This window comes from Chiloscyllium plagiosum, unplaced genomic scaffold (genome assembly GCF_037043375.1).
Source record: "Chiloscyllium plagiosum isolate Xiang-an unplaced genomic scaffold, Cpla_swu_hap1 HiC_scaffold_52, whole genome shotgun sequence".
Taxonomy (NCBI): Eukaryota; Metazoa; Chordata; class Chondrichthyes; order Orectolobiformes; family Hemiscylliidae; genus Chiloscyllium; species Chiloscyllium plagiosum.
Window position 1 is genome coordinate 29,279,143 of NW_028270190.1, and position 21,476 is coordinate 29,300,618.

At 40.5% G+C, this 21,476-nt stretch overlaps 1 protein-coding gene across 3 annotated transcripts; it reads left to right on the top strand.

Annotated features, from left to right (window-relative positions):
- The first annotated feature begins 873 nt into the window (after nucleotides 1-873).
- LOC148134902 (putative G protein-coupled receptor 139) lies at nucleotides 874-15,773 on the top strand. 3 transcript variants are annotated; one of them, XM_087985422.1, is made up of 3 exons: nucleotides 875-1,015; nucleotides 1,196-1,392; nucleotides 14,415-15,773. In XM_087985422.1, the coding sequence occupies exons 2-3, from the start codon at nucleotides 1,278-1,280 to the stop codon at nucleotides 15,308-15,310; spliced, it is 1,011 nt and encodes a 336-aa protein (XP_087841548.1). In that variant the 5' UTR covers nucleotides 875-1,015; nucleotides 1,196-1,277; the 3' UTR covers nucleotides 15,311-15,773. The 3 variants fall into 3 exon arrangements, with proteins under 3 accessions (XP_087841547.1, XP_087841548.1, XP_087841549.1); XM_087985423.1 differs by having other exon boundaries at nucleotides 875-1,014; nucleotides 1,192-1,392; XM_087985421.1 differs by having other exon boundaries at nucleotides 874-1,392.
- Nucleotides 15,774-21,476: the final 5,703 nt, after the last annotated feature.

Here is a 21,476-nt window from a genome sequence, read left to right on the forward strand (position 1 = left end):
TGACAAAGTGATCAACAACTTCCAGAGCAGCCTCTTTTCCAAAGTTGTTCGGAAATTCTGAAGTCGGACAGTGCCAGTTAATGGAGGCTGGTGGACACACCGACAGCAGATATTATATCTATCTCAATGAATGGAGTGTTCGTACTCCTTTCCATTGTCCCACAGCACGGGCCCAAGTGTTTTCATTACGAAGCCATTTTCCTTTTTCTCCTCGAATCTACAGCTATCAGTGTCGTAAAATCACACGTGAAGAACTTGGAAACCACCAGACATTTCAAAGACTGCATGCTTTTCTCCTACTTACTGATGTCAATACCAGCCTCATCTATGGTGATAATATCCTGCCCCTGACGTAACCAGAAGAACATTGCCTAAAAGATGTGTTTTCTTTCAGAATCACGTGTACAAATAACCTTGTATTTTTATAACGAATGCCTGTGATCAATGTTTGTCCTCCAGTTCGTTAATTCAGAGCTCATATTACTTCAGGAATGATTGGATTCCTGGCTGCATAGGAGCACAATGGCGTCGCGGTAGTTAGGGATTTGGATGGAATGCAGCATTGGCTCGCATTACAATTGCTTAATGCGTTGCCACTGATATTCATTTTATTATCTACAAGAAAGTTACACCTTTCACCCCGTTTATGTTGTTTTAAACATTGTCTTTTATGTCAGGTAACGTTGTACGAACGGAAATAATTACACTGTAGGAGAAATGAAAATAAGGTAATCATCAACCAATCAGTCATGACATTTCAGTCCCGTTACGCTTCCGTTTTCATGCATCTCATCTGAGTCCATCAAAGAAAACGATCTTGTGGAGATGTACAAAGTTAAAAATCACACAACACCAGGTTATAGTCCAACAGGTTTAATTGGAAGCACACTGCCAATATGTAGCACAAGAGCTTACATCTAATTCATCAGTGAGGCATCACTGAGAGATTCTGTCCAAAATTTTGAATTGTAATAATGAATGGTCATGATCAATTGAAACATATTTCAACATAAAGGTTTGGGATTGTTTTCTGTTTCCACTCTATTGTTCATGTGCTGAACAAAAATCAAGTGGATTCTTTCTTTCATTATTATAGTTGAGTTTTGCAATTAAATCTCTTGGAGAAAATATTCTTTTGCGAGTGATAATGCATTCAGTGTTGCAATCTAATTGTTGATTTCTATTTTGAATGAAGTTGAACGATTCTGCAATTTCAAAATCCCTGTGGAGGTTACACAACAGATAATAATAGCTTCAAATGCATATTAGCTCAGATTATGCTCCAGAGAGGTTGGTTGCAGCAAACGCTTTACCTGACATGGAAAATGACTCCTTTACGGCGCAATATGAGGAAAATATCATACACAATACTTGGTGTTATCGGTCTTCCTGGTAAGTGACTTTAATCATTGAAATTGTATAAATCTGTTTGAGTTGACCTTGTTATACGCTGCAAAACGTATTCTTAAATGCTGACCCCGTTGCCAATATTATACACTTTAAAAAATATGTATTAGCTTAGTGATACTGCTAGTGTTAGTTGAAAGTCTTGAGGTGTCTACTTTACAGTACTGAATCAATTGATTTAAAAACTGTGCCTTCAAGACACTAACGTACTTTCTTAATGCGTTTTGTTAATGAAGTATCGTGTTAAACTAAACTTTAAGAGTTCAAAGATAACTCTTCATTGAAGGCATTCTTTTGAATACCCGGTTGGGTCAAACATCATTATGTTTAGATAAATCACCACACGCAGATATCTGTTGGCAATGGTCATGTGCTCGGTAATATGTCAAAGAGTAAAATGTTGATTTTACTCTGCGGTCTATTGAATTGGGCAAACAGAAAATGCAACTAGTTTTTAACTTATATTTGAACAATGGCCAGGACTGCAGTTTCCAAATTTTTGGCACAAATACTTATTATCCTCTGAATTGTCATACCTCTGACAAAATTTTGTTTTTTTTTAGTGTAGATTAACCTGCTTCCTCAAGCACCGGTTAAACATTGCGCATAGATACATGGCCACAGATTTTGAACTGATCTGGCAGATCAGAACTGGGGACCTCTCTGAGGTCGCAGGTCACACGCAGTTTTTAAAATGGATTTAACCTTAGTCTTTACCTCAGAGCCAGGCAGTGGATGAGTCTTTGTGGTAATGGAGGTCGATATATCCCCCGTAACGACAACACTGCATTATCATGAGAACAACGTTTGTTCACAGACGATGGAGGATTGTTTAGCGGGAAGGCAACTTGCATACGTGTACATAACGTATAATCCAGTCATATGTAAGATCTTCCTGTTGAAAACCAAGTAACAGCAGCAACACGCAACAAACAGCTCTTGTCTATTTCACAATTGATTACATCATCGAAACTCTGCACTCTGCACTCCTGCCATGTTAATTGCGACTAACATTTCAAAATGTCATCCTATCTGGAAGATTGCCAGTTGTCTGCTTATAGAAATAAAACAGTGAAAAGAACAACAGTACAAAAGGCTAACCTGAAGTACTTCAAAACATTTTCAGACAGATCTGCTCAATGCGTCAATGAAACCTACTGCTCAGGATGTCTGTAAAGATACCCCTCATCAGCAAATTTCAGTCACTTTCATTGATGTCACGAACCCGTTGGGGTTACTGGGTATTTCAAGGGCGTTGTACGTGAAAATATTTCTCTGTAACATTGCAAATGTGTGGTCTAGAGCTCATCCGGAATATTCCTGTACAGGTACAATGCTTTAATATAAGGCTAAACATGCCTTTTTATCCTCTCTAAATTCGACTGATACATTTCCAGATTGTAGAATGTATCCTCACCATGTTCGAATCATGAATTAGCAATATGTTTGGATATTGCTAATTCATTTAGTGCATTGGAACAAATTCAAGAGTCCAGACTTATCAAAGAAATATAGCAGTGCGAATATTTGATGCTACTTTTAACTCCTTCAACAATATTACTCATTATTCCTAAATTTCAGGATGTCGACAAATTGCATGAGCTATAATGCTGAGAGCGTTAGAAAAAAGTCCAGGGTCTTTCGACAGACATTACAAACAGGCAAATGGGAGGCAAAAACCTGAGAAAACGTTGGAGCACCATTGAGTTACGGTAATTGTCGAGACTGCAGACCATCCAAACGTAAAACCTTCGGACTACCTGCCTGTCAACACAAGGGTGTTCATTTCACTCATGGACTGCAACGTTCAAGGAAACGACCAAGATCAACCTTCATAACAGGAGATTGTTTTTAAAAAATCTATTTATTCAATTTATTAAATTCACAAGTCAGGGATGACAAATACATTTGGCGGGCAAAAGCAACACTTGAATATTATAAAGTATGCAAGAATACAAAGAATTGCCAATGATGAAGATCTGAAACAAAACAAGAACAACAAAGAAATAAAGTGGTGGAAAAATTCACCAGTTTCTGGAAGGCAACGCCCCGAGTTCCCGAACCGACGGACAGTGGAAATTGTTTCTCTTTACCGACCCTGTCTTAAACTGACAATACCTTGAAAACTTGAACCAGACCACTCCCTTAGGCTTTCATTCTTAAAATAAAACAAGCTTAATTTTCATGCTGCCGCTTCATAATGTAACCCCTGATGTCCAGGTATCATTACTTTCAGGGGGAGACAGTGAGGTCTGCAGATGCTGTAGATCAGAGTTCAGAGTGTGTTGCTGTAAAAAAAACACAGCTGGTCACGCAGCATTCGAGGAGCAAGAAAATTGACGTTTTGGGCTGGAGCCCGTCATCAAGCCTACACTGTGCTGTATCCAAAGCATGTACGTTCATCCTGTGGTATGGCAACCAGATGTGATCAAAACGTAGTAACTGGGGCCGAACCGATGTTTTAACACCATAAGAAGTCGGAGTGGAAGTAAGGCCATACGGCCCATCGAGTCCACTCCGCTATTCATGGCTGATGGGCATTTCAACGCTACTTGCCATCACTCTCCCCGAATCCCTTAGTTACTTCTGGAATTAAGAATTTTTCAATCTCTGCCTTGCAGCCATTTAACGTCATAACTTCCACTGTATTCCGTGGCAATGAATTCCACATGCCCACCACGCTCTGGCTGAAGAATGTCTGCTCATTTCCATTCTAAATTAACCTCCTCTAATTCTAAGTCTGTGCCCAAGTGTCCTAGTATTCCCGCCTGATGGAAATATTTTCCCAGCATCCACAATTTCTAAGCGAGGAATTGTCTTGTAAGTTTCTGTTAGATCGCAGCTCAATCTTCTAAACTCCAATGAATACAATCCCAGGATCCTCAATCATTCATCATCTGTTAGGCATACCATTCCAGGGATCAATCGTGTGGATCTCCGCTGGACACGCTCCAATGAGGGTATGATCTTCCTGGGTTGTGGGGCTCAGTATTCTAAATGGAGCCTAACAAGAGCTTTATAAGTCTCAGTAGCACATCACTGTTTTTAAATGCCAACTCTCTTGAGGTAAGTGACATTATATTTGCTTTCTTCACCATGGAGTCAACCTGAAATTCAACCTTTAGATAATCCTTTACGAGCACTCTGAGATCCCCTTGGACGTTGACTTAATGAATTTTCTCACCGTTTAGAATATAGCCCTTGCCTGTGTTATTTTTTTTTCCGAAGTGCAAGATCTCGCATTTGCTCGCAATGAATTTCATCAGCCACTTCTTGGACCACTCTCCTAAACTGTCTACGGTTTTCTGTAGCTTCCCTACTTCCTCAGTACTATTGTCTGTCCACTTAACTTCGTATAATCGTCGAACTTCACCAGAATTCCCTCAATCCCTTCGCCCAGTTCATTAATATATAAAGTGAACAGCTGCGGCCCCCACATTGAAACCTGCGCGACACCACTTGTCACCAGGTGTCATTCTGAAAAAGAACATTTTATCAAAACTCTCCGCCTTCTGTCAGACAGCCAATCCTGAATCCACGCCAATAGCTCACCTCGAACACCGTGGAACCTCACTTTACTCAGCAGCCTCCCGAAAGGCACCTTACGAAAGGCCTTTTGTAATTATACTTAGATAAAATCTGCAGGGTTTCCCTGGTCTAACCTACCTGTTACCTGTTCAAAGAATTCTAACCGGCTTGTAAGGCATGACCTCACTTACTAAATCCATGCTGACTTGTTCTAATCCGACCCTGCACTTCGAAGAATTCAGAATCCTCACCCTTAACAATGGATTCAAGAATTTTACCTACAATTGAGTTTTGGCGATCTGGCCTATAATTTTCCATCTTTGGCTTGATCCTTTCTTGAACAAGTGGGTTACAACAGCAATTGCCCAATCATTTGGGACTTTCCCTGATTCCAATGATTTTTGAAAGATTACAACCCAACGCCTCAGCTAATTCTTCAGCCACCTCCCTCAGATCTCTGGGATGGAGGCCATCCGGGCCAGGAGACTTATGCATTTTTAGACCTTTTAGTTTTTCAATGACTTCCTTTTTTTTAATTGCTGCCATACTCAACTCTGCCCCTTGCCTCTCCTAAATTGTTGGGATATTACTCAGTTCTTCCACTGTGAAGACTGACAGAAAGTATTTATTAGGTTATTCAGTTATTTCCTTATCTCCCATCACTGGCGTCCCTGCATCAGTTTGGAGCAGCTCAACCTCTACTTTTGCCTCTGGTCTGTTTCCTTTGTATTGAAAGAAACTTTTACTCTTATATTACAAGCTAACTTAACTTCATATATGCTCCTCTACTTCCTTATTTCTCTCTTTGTTATCCTCTATTTGTTTTGTAGTCTTCCCAATGTTTTGATTTCCCAGTGCTCTTGGCCATTTTGTAGGCTGTCTCTTTCTCTGTGATCTCCTGGCTTCCTTTGTCAGTCATAGTTGTCTAATCCCTCCCTGGGTAATCTTTGGAATGAACCTCTCAACTGTATCTTCAATTACACCGAGAAACTTCTGTCAGTGTTGCACTACCAAGTACCCGACTAGGTAATGTTTCCAGTCAATTTTCGCCAGTTCCTCCCTCATGCCCATGTGACTACTTTTCTTTAACTGTAACACCGTTACATCCGATTTTGCCTTCTCTCTTTCAATCTGCAGACTGAACTCGACCATATTATGATCGCTGCGTCTTAAGTGTTCCCTGACTTTAATATTTTTTTATAAACTCTGGCTCGTTACACAGCAGTAAGTGCAGAATAGCCTGCTCCCTTGTGGGCTCCATCACAAGCTGTTCAGAAAAAAGCCAACCTGTAAACATTTCATGAATTCCTTTTCTTTGGATCCACCAGCAACATAATTCACCAGTCCATTTGCATATTGAAGTCCCCTATGATCACGGTAATCTTGCCTTTCTGCCATGCCCGAGCTATTTCCTGGTTCGTCTTGCACTCCTGGTCCTGATCACTGCTGGAAGGTCTGTACGTAACTCCCTTTTATTGCCTTATCGACTCCACCAAGACAGATTCCATATCATCTGACCCTATGCCATTCAGTGCCATAGATATAATTTCATTCTTTACTAACAAGGCAATCCCGCCCCGCTGCCTACCTCCCTGTCATTTCGATAATTTGTAAATCGTTTGATGTTTAACTGCCAGTACTGAACCTCCTGCAACCACGTCGCTGTGATGCCGACCACATCATAATCATTTGCAATGATTTGTGTTGCTAATTCATGTACTTTGTTATGAATACTATGAGCATTCAGGTAAAGCACCTTAATGCTAATTTTCTTATCCTCATGATTTCCATCAAATATAGTAATGTGTCCTAAGTTGTCATTCCTTTCTGGTTCATTCCTAGTTTACCTCGAACTTAAACCTTGCACACATGCTAACCTGCTACTAATCTTTCTATTTGACTCCATACTCCCTGTTACTTTCCTTTTCCCCTCCCCCGACTTACAAGTTTATAGTCCTCGTGATAACCCTATGTATCCTTTTCGCCAGGACACTGGTTCTAGATCGGTTCAGGTGGAGACTGTCCCATCGGCACAGATCAACCTGTTTCCAAAACTGACGCCAATGTCCCATGAAATGGAATCCCTCTTGCACACACCAATGTCTTTGCTACGTGTTTACTTCCCTAATTCTCTTAACCCTATGCCAATTGTCACGTGGTTCGAGCATAAATTCAGAGATTATGACCCTTGAGGACCTGTTCTTCAATTTTGTTTGTAGTGCTTGGTACTCCCCAAACAGGAGAAAGTGAGGACTGCAGATGCTGGAGATCAGAACTTAAAAATGTGTTGCTGGAAAAGCGCAGCTCCCCAACAGGTCATCCTTCCTATTCTTGCCTATGTCGTTCGTGCCAACGTGAACCACAACAATTGTATCTTCTGCCTCCCGTTCCAATATGCATTCAAGCCATTTTGGTTAGCTGTGATAGATATTCTGTGTCGTGATAGCATTTGTTTGCCCCTGGGCATTTTGAGGCAGGCAATGATCTCTGGCAACGCCAATGATACATACATCCCATAAATTCATCATTTTCTTATAAGAAATGATTATTTTTTTGCCAGCACCATTTTTAAGCGAGAGATATTCGACGGGTAGACGATAATGCAATGTTTCCCTCTGTAGAGACATTTTAGAAAAACATTCTGGACATCATGTGATCTTGGGTACTTGTGAATGTTCTGAACAATTATTTTGTTTAGTGCTATTTAAATTTATGCATAGAATTATCTTTCATTTTTAATTGTCATTTGCATTTACACAGATATTATTATATTTCTGGGAGTTTTGTCTTTCATAAAATTACACAGAGAGCAAATGTTTTTCCTTTCAACAATGATGTTCTCAATGTATATTGACCTGTTTTTATTTCTGTAATTACTCCATTTCACGTTTTAATATTTGTGCCCTTTAAAGTGACAAATTGCAGCGTCTGCAATCCTTTCATTGATGTATGTGATTTGGTACTCCATTTTTCCTTGAATTGCCACATTGTGTCAGCTGCTTCTATGATGTTTTAAGTTTTCTAGACAGAGTCATGGAATCAGGAAGTCATAGAATCACGCGTCACCAAAACCGAATATCTCATTCACTCGTCATGCGTACCAGGCTTTCGAAGCTGTACTCGTCCCATTTCTGTGTTTTGGCTCGTATCCCTTCAAATCTTCACTATTCAAAAACCTGTCGAAATTTCTTTCAAATGATATAATTTTAGCGGTGTCTACCATTAAATCTGGTATTTTGTTCCATGTAAGTACCATCCTCTGTTAGGAACAAAGTTGCACTTCTAGTCCCTTTTAAATACTTTCCTCCTTACCATAAACTTTATATCTTTAGTTTTGCACTTCCCTATTCTGGGGAAAGTACCTTGTCTATTAACCATCTCTGTGTCCGTCACGATTTTCCCAACTTCGATAAGGTCGGCACTCAGGGAGAAAAAAGTTCCAGTTCTACCCATTGTCTCCTCACTACTCAAATCTTCCCACTCTCAGAAACAGCTTTGTTTAGTCTTCTTTCTTCCTACAGCAGGGCGAGCAGGTTAGTGCATGGAACTTTAAATGTGGCCTTACTGATGTCCTGTACAGCTGGAAAATGAAGTCCTGAATCCTGTGCCCAGTGTTCTGAACGATGAAAGCAAGCATGTGAAACACTTTTTTCACCACTTCTGCCAGCACTTTCAAAGAACTATGTGTCTGCACCCCAGGACTCTCGGTTTGACAACACTACACAGGGTCATAAAATTAATCGTGGAAGCCCTGCCCTGCTTTTTTTTAACGAAATGTAAAACATTGCATTTACTTACATTAAGACCCATTTGGAATGTCTCGGCCACAATAGCCTGGGAAACAGTTGATCTGGTCACAGGCTTTTATCTTGTTTTATGCATTTTAAGACCTGTAGTACCTCCTCGTCTTTACGTGAACTCTTTCCAAGACATCACGTCTTTAGTTCCCCGAGATTCCATGTCTTTCTCCACAGTGAAAATTAAGGAGAAATATTCGTTCTGGATCTCACCCATCTCCTCTCGTTTCATACATATATGGCGTTATTGATAATTAAGTGGGTTCATTTTCTCCCAGTTTGCTCTTTTCCAATTCATATTCTTGTGGAATTTTTTGACGACTTTAACCATACCTGTCAAAGCTATCTCATGTCTCGTCCTTTTTGTCCTTCTGATTCATGTCTTCAGTGTACAGTGTGGACCCCTTATACCGCTCTCAGGAATAACTTCTTCCCGTCTGACTGTACCTGATATGTGGATCCATTCTTTTCATCTGAAATTCAATATATCTACTCATCCAAAGTTACATCCCCCTGAATGTCTTTCTGTGCTCACGAGAAATAACGTGTTTATGCTGAACCCTCGTAATTTCGCTTTGAAATGTCTTCCAACTGCCAGACGTCCCTGAGCCTGTGAGCAAGCTCCTGCAAACAACTGCTGACAGTTCTGCCTAATAAAATCAAAACTGGCCTTGCCTTATTTTGGAAATTTATCTTACTCAACATGTATATCCTTTTCTGCAACTATTTAAAAATTAATAGAATTATGGTCACTGGTACCAAAGCGCAAACTGCTAGCACGACACTCACTTGCCCTGCATTATTTCCCAAGGAATGTCGAGTTATTCCCCTTTTTTAATGAGATGATCGACACATCGATTGAGAAAGTTGCCTTAAACACACCAAACAAAACCACACTCCATCCCATCCAATATCAGTACAAGTCTATGATTAGCAAGTTTTGCTCCCAGAGTATTTGACTCTATTTTTTTCAGCAATATCGTTATTTTCCGAAATATTGCTGGTCAATGTCCCGCTTACTGTTGAGGGGTCTAAAATACAATACAACCATAGTGATCTCTCTTCTTATTTCTCAGTTCAATCTGTGATGGAGCAGATCATATCCACCTCAAAATATTTTAAGAAGGTAGACTGCAGCTTGTTCTATTTTAAACGTGTAAGAATATCTGCCATTTTTAAGAATACTTGGCTTTGTTTTTGTCAATCAAGCAATGACCAGGTTTTACATTCTGGTGAAGCTTGTGAGCTTCGAGGGTGGTTTTCTTCAACATTTCAACGAAATTCACTGGCTTATCCTGTTTTCCTATATGAGCGTTCCCAGGCTTTTTGTTTTCTCATCCACTTACACTGTGATTTCATTTGGTCTAAGTTGTTGCAGTGAAAACACCAGAGTTTGATTTTTACTTCTGTTCCCCATAATGGGATTCCTGAATATCAATGAGATCTGCTTTTCCCTTACCAACTGTGCATTTTTCTTCTCCCAAATTTGGATCCCTCATAGATTGAAACTGATCTTGGTATCCAAACTTCTATGTGTGAACCAACCAATCATAATGGGAAGTTTCGCTGCAAAACATGCAGTCATAACTCTCCGCTCTTCCACATGCGTTCTCTCTACTCCCAGAAGAAACATTTTGGAATCCTCCAAAACAGTCTTCTCTCTAAGAATGTCAAAGGTTTGATGTATTTTCAGTGGCCTTATTCTCTATGAAATTTATTTAGTGCATCCTTTCAAACTTAATGCACGATTGACCAAGTTCCTGATTTAGATTCCTGAAACTTTGCCTCTGGCCATAGCTCATCTGCACTTAAGATAGCATTCTTCAGCTCCTCATCCTGCCAAGATACCTGCACTGATAGTGATGCAAATCGTTCACAACTTTACCCACCAACGTAAGTTAAATGAGCACATATCTAGTTGGTCACAGGTCATTTCCGGTTTTAGTCGTTTTATCAAATTAAGCAGAAAAGGCTTCCACATCTTTCTTGTAAAATGTAGGCAATGCGTGGACATTTTTAAATCCAGGCCATTGGCTACAATGGGTTTGTTTGTCGTCACTATCTTTCTCAGGAAACCGAACTTCTTCCTTCACCTCTGCCCTTTCAAGTCGAGTTTGCTCTCTAAATGTCAAGTTCCGAAGTTCAAACTCACTTTTTGCTTTTCTTCTGCAAGGCTCTTTCACTCCTTGTATGTTCACGCTTTTTGTATTGTCACTCAAACTGCTTCATTTCCTTTTCATGTTCACGCTGCTTCATCTGCAATTGAATCCGAACCTTTTCCAAAAATTTCCAATGGCATTGCCAGCAATTTTGAATGTCGAGCTTTCCTTTCATCAAGACACAGACAACCCGAACTCCAGCTTGCCTTCCAATTCTAACAGCTTTGCTTTGATCACTTTTTGTTAAACTCCTGAAGTCATCTCTTCCAATCCATAAAACAATTCGTAACCGAGAGAGCCATTACTACATAAGGCACAACCTGTTTAAATCAAGAAACTTCAATCCAAGAAAGAAAAACAAAACACTAACATCATTTTTATTCATCAGAAATTCAATATATCTACTCATGCAAAGTTACTTCCTACTGCCAGTCCACGAATTCTATCTCTAACTTGGAACTATAGATTTCCATTCAAACAAGCGCTCCCAAATTAGTACGAATCGCACGAATCCACGCCTTCTCGCAATATTTTAAGAAGGTAGCCTCGACCCTAATTTTTCTTACTTTAAAGATAAATGGGTAGTGCCATGTTCCAGAAGTGATGTGAGTGGTCAAACTGCAAGACGTTAAGCAGCACAAAAAGTATTTGATCTCCATACTTAAAATACAAACAAGAGAAAAAGGAATTTAGAACAAGTTAAGTATTAAAAAGAAAACTTAACTGAATAATAGATATAGTAATGCTGTTCCAACGTAGTAACGTCCCATAAATACAAACCTTGGCAAAAAAAGACAAATTCTGGCAGAGATTTTTACTGACAATTTTTCAATGAAGGATGCAAAAAACAAAAAAAAAATCAAGAAACAATTCAAAGAATGTAGCGGCCAGGCATCATTTACTGAAACTCGAACGCTTCTGAAACTCCAAGCAGGTGACAGAAACAAAATTTAGCAATCTTAATCTGTGAGTGCTGGCCACAGTAAGTCAGGTTATAAACAAAACCCTCAAGTTTAACAAGTTATTACTCTCGTGGTTTTGGCAGACTGCATGTTGGCTCCGTCTTTAGAACCTGTCTTCAAAAAAGCCAGGATAAAATAAAATTGTAATGCTTCGTCTAACACCCATATTGTTTCACGGCAAGGTCACTAATTGTTTCACTACTGGAGGCTTTTGACTGGTCGTGTGTCACAAGATCTTTGTTGTCTGTTATTTAGATAAACGATCGGAGTGTAAATGTACAAGTCATGATTAGTCTGTTTAAAATTAGGATATCTTGTTGACAGCGAGGAAAGTTATCAAAAATTACGGAGGGACCTTGTTCAGATGGGGTGGTTCTAAGAATTGGCAAATGCAATTTAGTGCAGATAAGCATATGGTGTTGCGCCTTGGAAAGTCTAACCGAGGTAGGAATTATACAATAAATGGTAATGTCCTGAGGAATATTATAGAATAGCAGGACTCAAGAGTACAAGTGCATAGTTCATTGAAAGCGGTGTCGCAGAACGACAGGGTGATGAAGCATGCTGGCCTTCCTCGGTGAAGGCATTGAGTATCGGAGTTGGGATGTTACATCACAGTTGTATATATCGTTGGTGAGGCTGCACTTGGAGTATTGTGCACAGTTTTGTGAACCCTGTTATAGGAAAGACATAGTTACAGTGGAACGAGTGCAAAGAACATTTACAAGAACGTTGTGAGCGTTAGTAGGTCTGATGCATTTGGAGAGATTGGCGAGGATAGTACTTTACTCCTGGATGCACATGAATGAGGGTGGACCTTATTGAGGTGTATAATGTCACGAGAGGCACGGACTGCATGAATTCATACAGTTTTATTCCCCGGGCTGTGGAAGTGAAAACTCAAGGGCATAGGTTTAAGGTGAACAGAGAAAGATATAACAAGGCCCTAAGGGGCAATTTAATAATTCCGAGTGTTGAATGTATCTCGAATGAACTGCTAGAGACAGTGTTTGATGCAGATGCATTAGCAGCATTTTAAAATAAACATTTTGCTCAGTACATGGATGGGACGGTTTTCGAGGCATATGCAACAAATGCAGTCAACTGGAACGAGCTGAGTGGGCACTGTGTTCAGCATGAACGTTGCACCAAAAGACCTGTTTCCATGCTGCATTGCTCTATACCTCGACTCTACTGCCTTATGGAAACGCCACTTACACCTCTCTTGAATCTCTTTCAATTCTTCCTTCATACAAACCCCAAAAATATTGAGCTGTCAGTTCAGTCTCTCCCTCAGCCATGTTTTCTTTTCAGCTGCTTTGGTGTCCTGGCTCCATTTCCCATCGCTGTCCTGAGCTAATCCACCTTGCTTGACAGACTTCTTTCATTGAAATTCATGCAGTTTAGTTGATAAGTCTTCCATTGTTGCCTTGCCTTGTCGAACTAAATTGTTTTTTGAACCGATTGCATATAGCATAATAAAATTATTTTGCTTCAGCAAATGTCTTCATTGAAATGTCTTTCTGTCTGGCGTGTGTATTATTTATTTTACCCGCCGTTCTCAAGTCTCTTTCTTCGCATTTCATCTACATGTGTTGAATGCAAAGCATCAAGGTTCTATTTAAGATTTGAAACGCATAAAAATCATCAATGTTTTTCGTAATTTACCAATAATATCGCTGTCCATCTTCTCTCTTCGACACATCCTGATCCTGAATGGTGTTTCATTCTGGAGAGGGAGCCTGGTACCACACAAGCAAAGCAACATCTGGCTATTGTCCAAGAGTCAGTGAACTGGAACTAAACAAGCAGTATCATCTGTAAGCTATCTCATGTGTAGGACAGGAACTGGTTCAATACCAGCCAGACTTCGTGCCTGGAACCGTCATATGTATGATGCAGGGTGAGTCTCCAAACCTGAGGAAGAACTGAACTCTGATACCCTGTCAATTCGTCTCTCATCATTTACTTTATTTTGTTTATGTTCATTCACTGAACTTGCCAGGCAGCATTGCTTGGCCAAACCTGTGTTACCAGAGAGACGTTACGGCGGCTCCATGGCTATCAACTTGGAGTCAGATACTGTACAAAGCAAGCAAGGATCGCTGTCTCTCTCCCTAAGTTACATTAGCGAACTAAATGGTCTTGTTCCCCAAAATTGTTTCAGAGTCATTATTAGATTCCTAACTTAAGAATTTTTATGAAATTCAATTTCTACCATCTTCCATGTGGGATGTAATCTGTGGTAAGAGTATGAGGTTGAGTCTCCTGATACGTAGTTTAATGGTAATGCCACAAAGACATCAGCACCTTTAGATCCTTCCATTGTGTTATCTAAATGGCGAGTCAAACGTCCATATATATAAAGTATGAGATGGTCAGTGTCAGGTCCTATTTTATAAAGAAAAACAATCAGGCTGGATTTGGAAATACACTTTTGAAATGTTAAGCTTTGCAGATCACCACCAGCAGATGACGACTCGAATGTGATGTCAAACTTTTGCTGTTGCTTTCTTTGCAAAATAATTTCCAATATATCTTCTGTTCATTCACCCTCACAGTTAATTTACTGGCGCTTGTCATCCTCTCCTGTGGAACATGTGGCCTCTCTTCCTGCACCACGCGTTATCTGGTTGCCATGGCAGCGATGGATCTGCTGTCCACTATAACTAACACCATTATGAAGCAGATTTTATCTTCCTATATTGTCGAAGACATCTTCCTGGATATCACTCCTGTGTGCAGTTCCTTGTCTGTTCTGCGGTATGCAATCAGAGATTCTTCTGTCTGGTTCACGTTAGTCTTCTCCTTTGATCGGTTTGTGGCCATTTGTTGCCCAAAACTAAAAATAAATTATTGCACAGGGAAAATGGCAGCTGTGGTTCTATCAACAATCTGTCTTCTGTTCAGTTTAAAAAATATCGCCATCTACTTTATATATGAACCTTGGTATATAATTGACAATGTGCCCTTCAATTGTAGGTTTAAGAAAAGCTATTGGACTGAGCCAACATGGAGGGGATTCGATCTGTTCAACAAGGTTTTAAATCCATTGCTCCCGATTATATTAATTATGTTTTTTAATGCTCTGACTGTCAGACATATTTTAGTGGCCAGTCGAGTACGTAGGGCACTGAAGGGTCAGAAAAGACGTGAGAATCTCAGTGACCCAGAAATGGAGAGTAGGAGGAAATCTATTATATTACTGTTCACTATTTCTGGATGCTTCATACTTCTGTGGTCGTGTTATGTTATAAATGTCTTACGTTATACCATTAGAAGAGAATACATTACTGAATCTGTCAAAATATTTAGGGACTTTGCAACTTATTTTCGGAATGTGAGTTCCTGCACAAATGCATTTATATATTTGGTGACTCTATCCAAGTTCAGGCAGATCATCAGGAATGCATTAAAATTTCTAATTATGCCAATTTCTCTGCTAATGAGAAAATAGAATTACTGAGAGCAGCCACCTAACTGAGTTTTGAAGGGCTCCCGGACCATGAATAAAATAATTATCCCTGACTGTAATTGGAAACATTTTGAAAATGCAGAAATGTGTAGGAAAAGATGACCGCCCACCTGGATGTAACAGTTAGGAAGGTAGTCAGATGGCGTCCTTCACTGTCGGTTTTGAAACAGCAGGCTCATCGGTCTTCCAATCATTGTATTTTAGTCCTTCATCATCTCAACATAAATTTCTTCCTGCAGTAATAATATTTCAGTCGAGTCAATGACATAGCGCTAATATTACACGAATAATAATCCCGAATTGAATCATACCATTAAAAAAAGAATGAAAAAACGTTTCTGAAATGGAAAGGTATCAAATGACATTCTTGTCATCATATTCATTAAAACAAAACTAAACTAAAAAAGGAAAATGTTGCATTTTGCGAATGCCCTTCAGGGAAAGGTATCTGCTCTGGTTACTTGGACTGGATGGCATGTGCCCCAAAGTCACAGCTATGTTGTTAATCTTGATTACCATGTTTCTTGCAACAATTAGAGTTTGACAATAAATGATGAGAAATTAGAAGAAATAATAATGCCATCGATTGTGAAAGTCATTTTGCGTGGATTGATGAAAATAACAAGAAAACATTTTTTACCTGTATAGAAGCTGGTTTTAGCATCTGAAATTTGCATTCATTCAACAGATATTGTTTTACCCAAATTTATTCTGACCAAACATTGATTTCACGCTCGCCGAAATATAACTTCACTTCAGTACCCTCCTATTATCTGGTCTGCTGCTAGATTCTGTTCTCCCTCGCAGTGTTTGGACAGTGAGCTCTCCACAACCTGACCTCTTCCCATCACTCTCCTACTGATGACCAATGAACTTGTTTCCCATCACACTACCTTACAGACCTCCATCGTTCACGTTCACATGACTTGCCTTATATTTGTCCATTTTCCTGCCATCTCATAGCATGAATCTGCTTTCCATGCAAATTAACCAACGTTAAAATTAGAAGAAGCTGTTTTATTATTTATGTCATCAGTCAATAATCCAATAATCCAATAATGCACTGTGCCGAGGGCGGCACGGTGGCTCAGTGGTTAGCACTGCTGCCTCTCAGCACCCCGGTCCCAATTTCGATTCTAGCCTCGGGTGACTGTCTGTGTGGAGTTTTTCCACATTCTCCCCGTATCTGCGTGGGTTTCCTCCGGGTGTGCGCCGGTTTCATCCGACAATCCCAAGATGTGCAGGTCAGGTGAATTGGCCATGTTAAAGTGCCCATAGTGCTAGGTGCATAAGTCAGAGGGAAATGGGTCTGGGTGAGTTACTCTTCGGAGGGTTGGTGTGGACTTGTAGGGCTGAAGGGCCTATTTCCACACTAGTTTCAATCTCGCTGCCTGGTTTTCCTAAAATCCATTCCATGTTACACTCTTCTTAACCAAAACTTAAGTCTTTCATCTGATGACAAAAGCAAGCATTAGATAGTGCATCCATCCCGCCACATGCATTCTTTTTTGTCCTGACATTCTGATTGAAATATCTGTTGACCTGCATGAATATTGCCAGAGTCTTACCAGAACAAAGAGCTGCTCTAGCATTTAAGTTAGATAAACGATGTTAATTTAACCTGAGGGCCTTTAGCGACGAGGAGAAAACAGCAACGTCTTTATTAAATTCATCCAAAGTGTGATTTGCAACGCACACTGTTAAATTTACACTACTTTGCAAACCAACTGTCCAGTCAACAGACCTAACATAATCTACAACAACCTGCTCTTTATGAGGAATGCCAGATCAATTGAATCGTGTTCATTATTCGGTTGCAATAGCATCTGGTTGGTCTCGTCAACGTACTATGCCTTGGGGCATCTTTTACTGCAGCGTATGAAATACACAATGTTCGTCGAGTCACATGAGTTCCTGCCACGCATACTGTGGTTGCTTGTGTAATGGTGGCATCCATGTGGACATCCAAGACATCTGGCAGTGCTTGCCATGACAGGGTTGTACAGTGTTGTAGTCGATTTAATCTTGAAGGCTGCAAACAATTGTATCATTTCAGCAGTTCCATCAAGTTGACAAGTGGAGGTGTAGGGAAGATCTTGGCGAGGTGCTGATCCTCATCGATAATGGGTTGCGGGCTGCGAAAAACATCGCATAGTTTCTCCGCTCCTGGGAAGTACTGGACGACGGGTACTGGAAGGGTACCCTATTGGTTGCATCCCACGTCTGTCTCCTGAGGAGGTCATTACGTTTTCTCAATGTGGAATGTTGGAACAGGCGATCGATGACTTGAGCATTGTACCCTGTCCTTATGAGGGCGCCCTTGAGCACCTTCAGAAATCCATCACTTCCTCCTCATCTAAATAGATGCTGGCTGAGCTGAGATGTCGCTGAAAATGTGTTGCTGGAAAAGCGCAGCAGGTCAGACAGCATTCAAGGAACAGGTGAATTGACGTTTCGGGCATAAGCCCTTCTTCAGGAGTGAGGAAAGTGTGTCCAGCAGGGTAAGATAAAAGGTAGGGAGGAGGGACCTGGGGGAGGGGCGTTGAAAATGCGATAGGTGGACGGAGGTCAAGGTGAGAGTGATAGGAAGGAGTGGGGTGGGGGCGGATAGGTCAGGAAGAAGATTGCAGGTTAGAAAGGCGGTGCTGAGTTCGAGGGATTTGACTGAGACAAGGTGGGGGCGGGGGAAATGAGGAAACTGGAGAAATCTGAGTTCATCCCTTGTGGTTGGAGGGTTCCTAGGCGGAAAATGAGGCGCTCTTCCTCGAACCATCGTGTTGCTATGGTCTGGCGATGGAGGAGTCCAAGGACCTGCATGTCCTTGGTGGAGTGGGAGGGGAAGTTGAAGTGTTGAGCTACGGGGTGGTTGGGTTGGTTGGTCCGGGTGTCCCAGAGGTGTTCTCTGAAACGTTCCGCAAGTAGGCGGCCTGTCTCCCCAATATAGAGGAGGCTACCTCGAGTGTAGCGGATGCAATAGATGATGTGTTTGGAGGTGCAGGTGAATTTGTGGTGGATCTGGAAGTATCCCTTGGGGCCTTGGAGGGAAGTAACGGGGGAGGTTTGGGCGCAAGTTTTGCATTTCTTGCGGTTGCAGGGGAAGGTGCCGGGAGTAGAGGTTGGGTTGGTGGAGGGGGAGGGGGTGGACCTGACGAGGGAGTCACGGAGGAGTGGTCTTTTCGGAACGCTGATAGGGGAGGGGTTATCACCGTTAAAAGATGCTAACAAAATTGGGAGCTTTTTGTTGCTTGCTCTTCACAACTCCTAATCAGTGTGCAAGAAGATATTAACATGGATGTGGATTCTGTCGTGCACTTGATGAGTTTAGATTGACCTGATCACATTTTGTTTGAACTATTGCATTCCAATTCCAACCCTGGCGTTCTTCCTCATTCCAACCCTGGCATTCCAATTCCAACCCTGACCATAATTTCCTGACTCCGTCCTCATTGATCTTTTGCAGTTTATCTGTTAGCCATTGCTATGCCGCTCCGAGGGAAACTGAGGCCTTTTCACTTCCAGCACATCCTAGCTGATGGCCATGGCAGCGGCGGATCTAATGGCCATTATCATTGTGATCATATTGAGACAGTCCAAACATTTTTATTACCCATCATGAGTTCTGGACATCACTCCCGTATGTAGCATTATATATTTTTACAGCTCGTGAAGCAACAGTCTGTTCCATCTCGTTGGCCGATACTCTTACCATTTATTGATCTATGGCCATTGGTTGCCAGAAGCTGAAGACTGCCAGAATGATGTTCTGGCAACTGCAGCTGTGTTTTTCGCAACGACTTGCGTTCTCCTGTTTTGAAGGAATATTACCTTCTACTTTATGAACAAACCTGGAATGACTGTTCATAAATTATCATTGTTCTGTTACATAAACGCAAGCTTTTATATTGATCCTGGACTTTTGGTCTTTGAATGATTTTACCACGAATTCTCCCGTCTGCTGCAACTATATTACTTAATAATCTTATGGTAAGGCATATTTTATTGGCTAGTCAGGTTCACAAGGGACTAAATGTGCAGGGCAAGAGCGGGTGTCAGAGAAACAGAGGTGGAGAGCAGAACGAAATATGTAGTTTTACTCTTCACCAAGTCTGGCAGCTTCATGGTATTCTGATTGGCTGATGTTATAGAAAATAGAACATTGTAGAGCAATGCAGGCGGGCCTCGATGTTGGAACGGACTTTGGAAACAAATTGAAACCTATCAATCCGACCCTATATAATTTTCATTCATATGTTTATCCAATGACCACTGAAATGCCCTACTGTTGCAGGCAGTGCGTTCCATGCCCCACTACTCTCTGAATAAAAGAACGAACTCTGACATCGGTCATGCATCTATCAGCCCTGAATTTATAGCTACGCCCCCTCGTGTTAGCCATCATCATCTGAGGGAAATGGCTCCCACCGTTCATCGTATCTAACCACTTGATATCTCAGTTAAGTCACCTCTCAACCTTCTTCTCTCTAATCAAAACAGCCTCAAGTCTTCAGTGTTTCCTCATAAGGCCTTCCATCCATACCAGGCAAGATCCTATTAAATCTCCTCTGAACCCTTCCCAAAGTTTCCACATCCTTCCCATTATGCGGTGACCATTATGTGTGCAATACCCCAAGTGCGGCCTCACCAGAGTTTTGTACAGCTGGAGCGTGACCTCATGGCTCTGAAACTCAATGCCTCTACCACACCATATGCCTTCTTAAAAGTCCTATCAACCTGGGTGGAAACTTTCAGGGACCTATGTATATGAATATCGAGCTCTCTCTGTCCTTCTACACCAATGAGAATGTTACTATTCGCCACGTATTCTTTACTTCTTGTACTCCTTCCAAATATATATTTCACATATTACACATTCACAAGTGTTGATTTCAATGATTATGTTTTGTTATTGTATATATGGGAAAAGTCAATTGGATGCTGCGGACATGAAATTGCTGGACAAATACATTTATTTCTGGAATTAATCCATCCAAGTTCAGAGAACAAGTCAAGAGAGTGGTGAAGAATCCGCTGACAGCAAATATTCTATTAATTTATAAAGACATTATATTTTCAAACGCTAACTGCCTGGCCTTGAGTTTCCAACCTTTTAATCAACCGAAATGTGGACAGGCTTTCGATCTGTTAATGTGTCCAGAAAAATCTATCTATCTATCTATCTATCTATCTATCTATCTATCTATCTATCTATCTATCTATCTATCTATCTATCTATCTATCTATCTATCTATCTATCTATCTATCTATCTATCTATCTATCTATCTATCTATCTATCTATCTATCTGTCTGTCTGTCTGTCTGTCTGTCTGTCTGTCTGTCTGTCTGTCTGTCTATCTATCTATCTATCTATCTATCTATCTATCTATCTATCTATCTATCTATCTATCTATCTATCTATCTATCTATCTGTCTGTCTGTCTGTCTGTCTGTCTGTCTGTCTGTCTGTCTATCTATCTATCTGTCTATCTATCTATCTATCTATCTATCTATCTATCTATCTGTCTGTCTGTCTGTCTGTCTGTCTGTCTGTCTATCTATCTATCTATCTATCTATCTGTCTGTCTGTCTGTCTGTCTGTCGGTCGGTCTGTCTGTCTGTCTGTCTGTCTGTCTATCTATCTATCTGTCTGTCTGTCTATCTATCTATCTATCCATCTATCCATCTATCTATCTATCTATCTATCTATCTATCTATCTATCTATCTGTCTGCCTGTCTGTCTGTCTATCTATCTATCTATCCATCTGTCTGTCTGTCTGTCTATCTATCTATCTATCTATCTATCTATCTATCTATCTATCTATCTATCTATCTATCTATCTATCTATCTATCTATCTATCTATCTATCTATCTATCTATCTATCTATCTATCTATCTATCTATCTATCTATCTATCTACCTATCCATTTATTCATTCTTAAATCCAAAGAGTTCATATTCAGTTTAAGATATCAACTGTTTTCTCAATTATAAAATTTATTTAAAGTGGAGTCACAGCTTGCAGAACAGAATAGGGAAGAAATGGACTGTTTGAAAATAGATACCTTTAAGAATTGGCTGCTAAATGTACATGCCAGTTTTGGTTGCTGTTCTGGCAGCAATTCAAATTCAATCAATTAATTTTAATTAT

What these genes read in the sequence shown, in the direction of transcription:
- LOC148134902 (XM_087985421.1), top strand. Translation starts at nt 1,278, where the DNA reads ATGCTCCAGAGAGGTTGGTTGCAGCAAACGCTTTACCTGACATGGAAA. An exon ending in TGGTGTTATCGGTCTTCCTG is followed by an intron (nt 1,393 to 14,414) that starts GTAAGTGACTTT and finishes TCACCCTCACAG; the next exon opens with TTAATTTACTGGCGCTTGTC.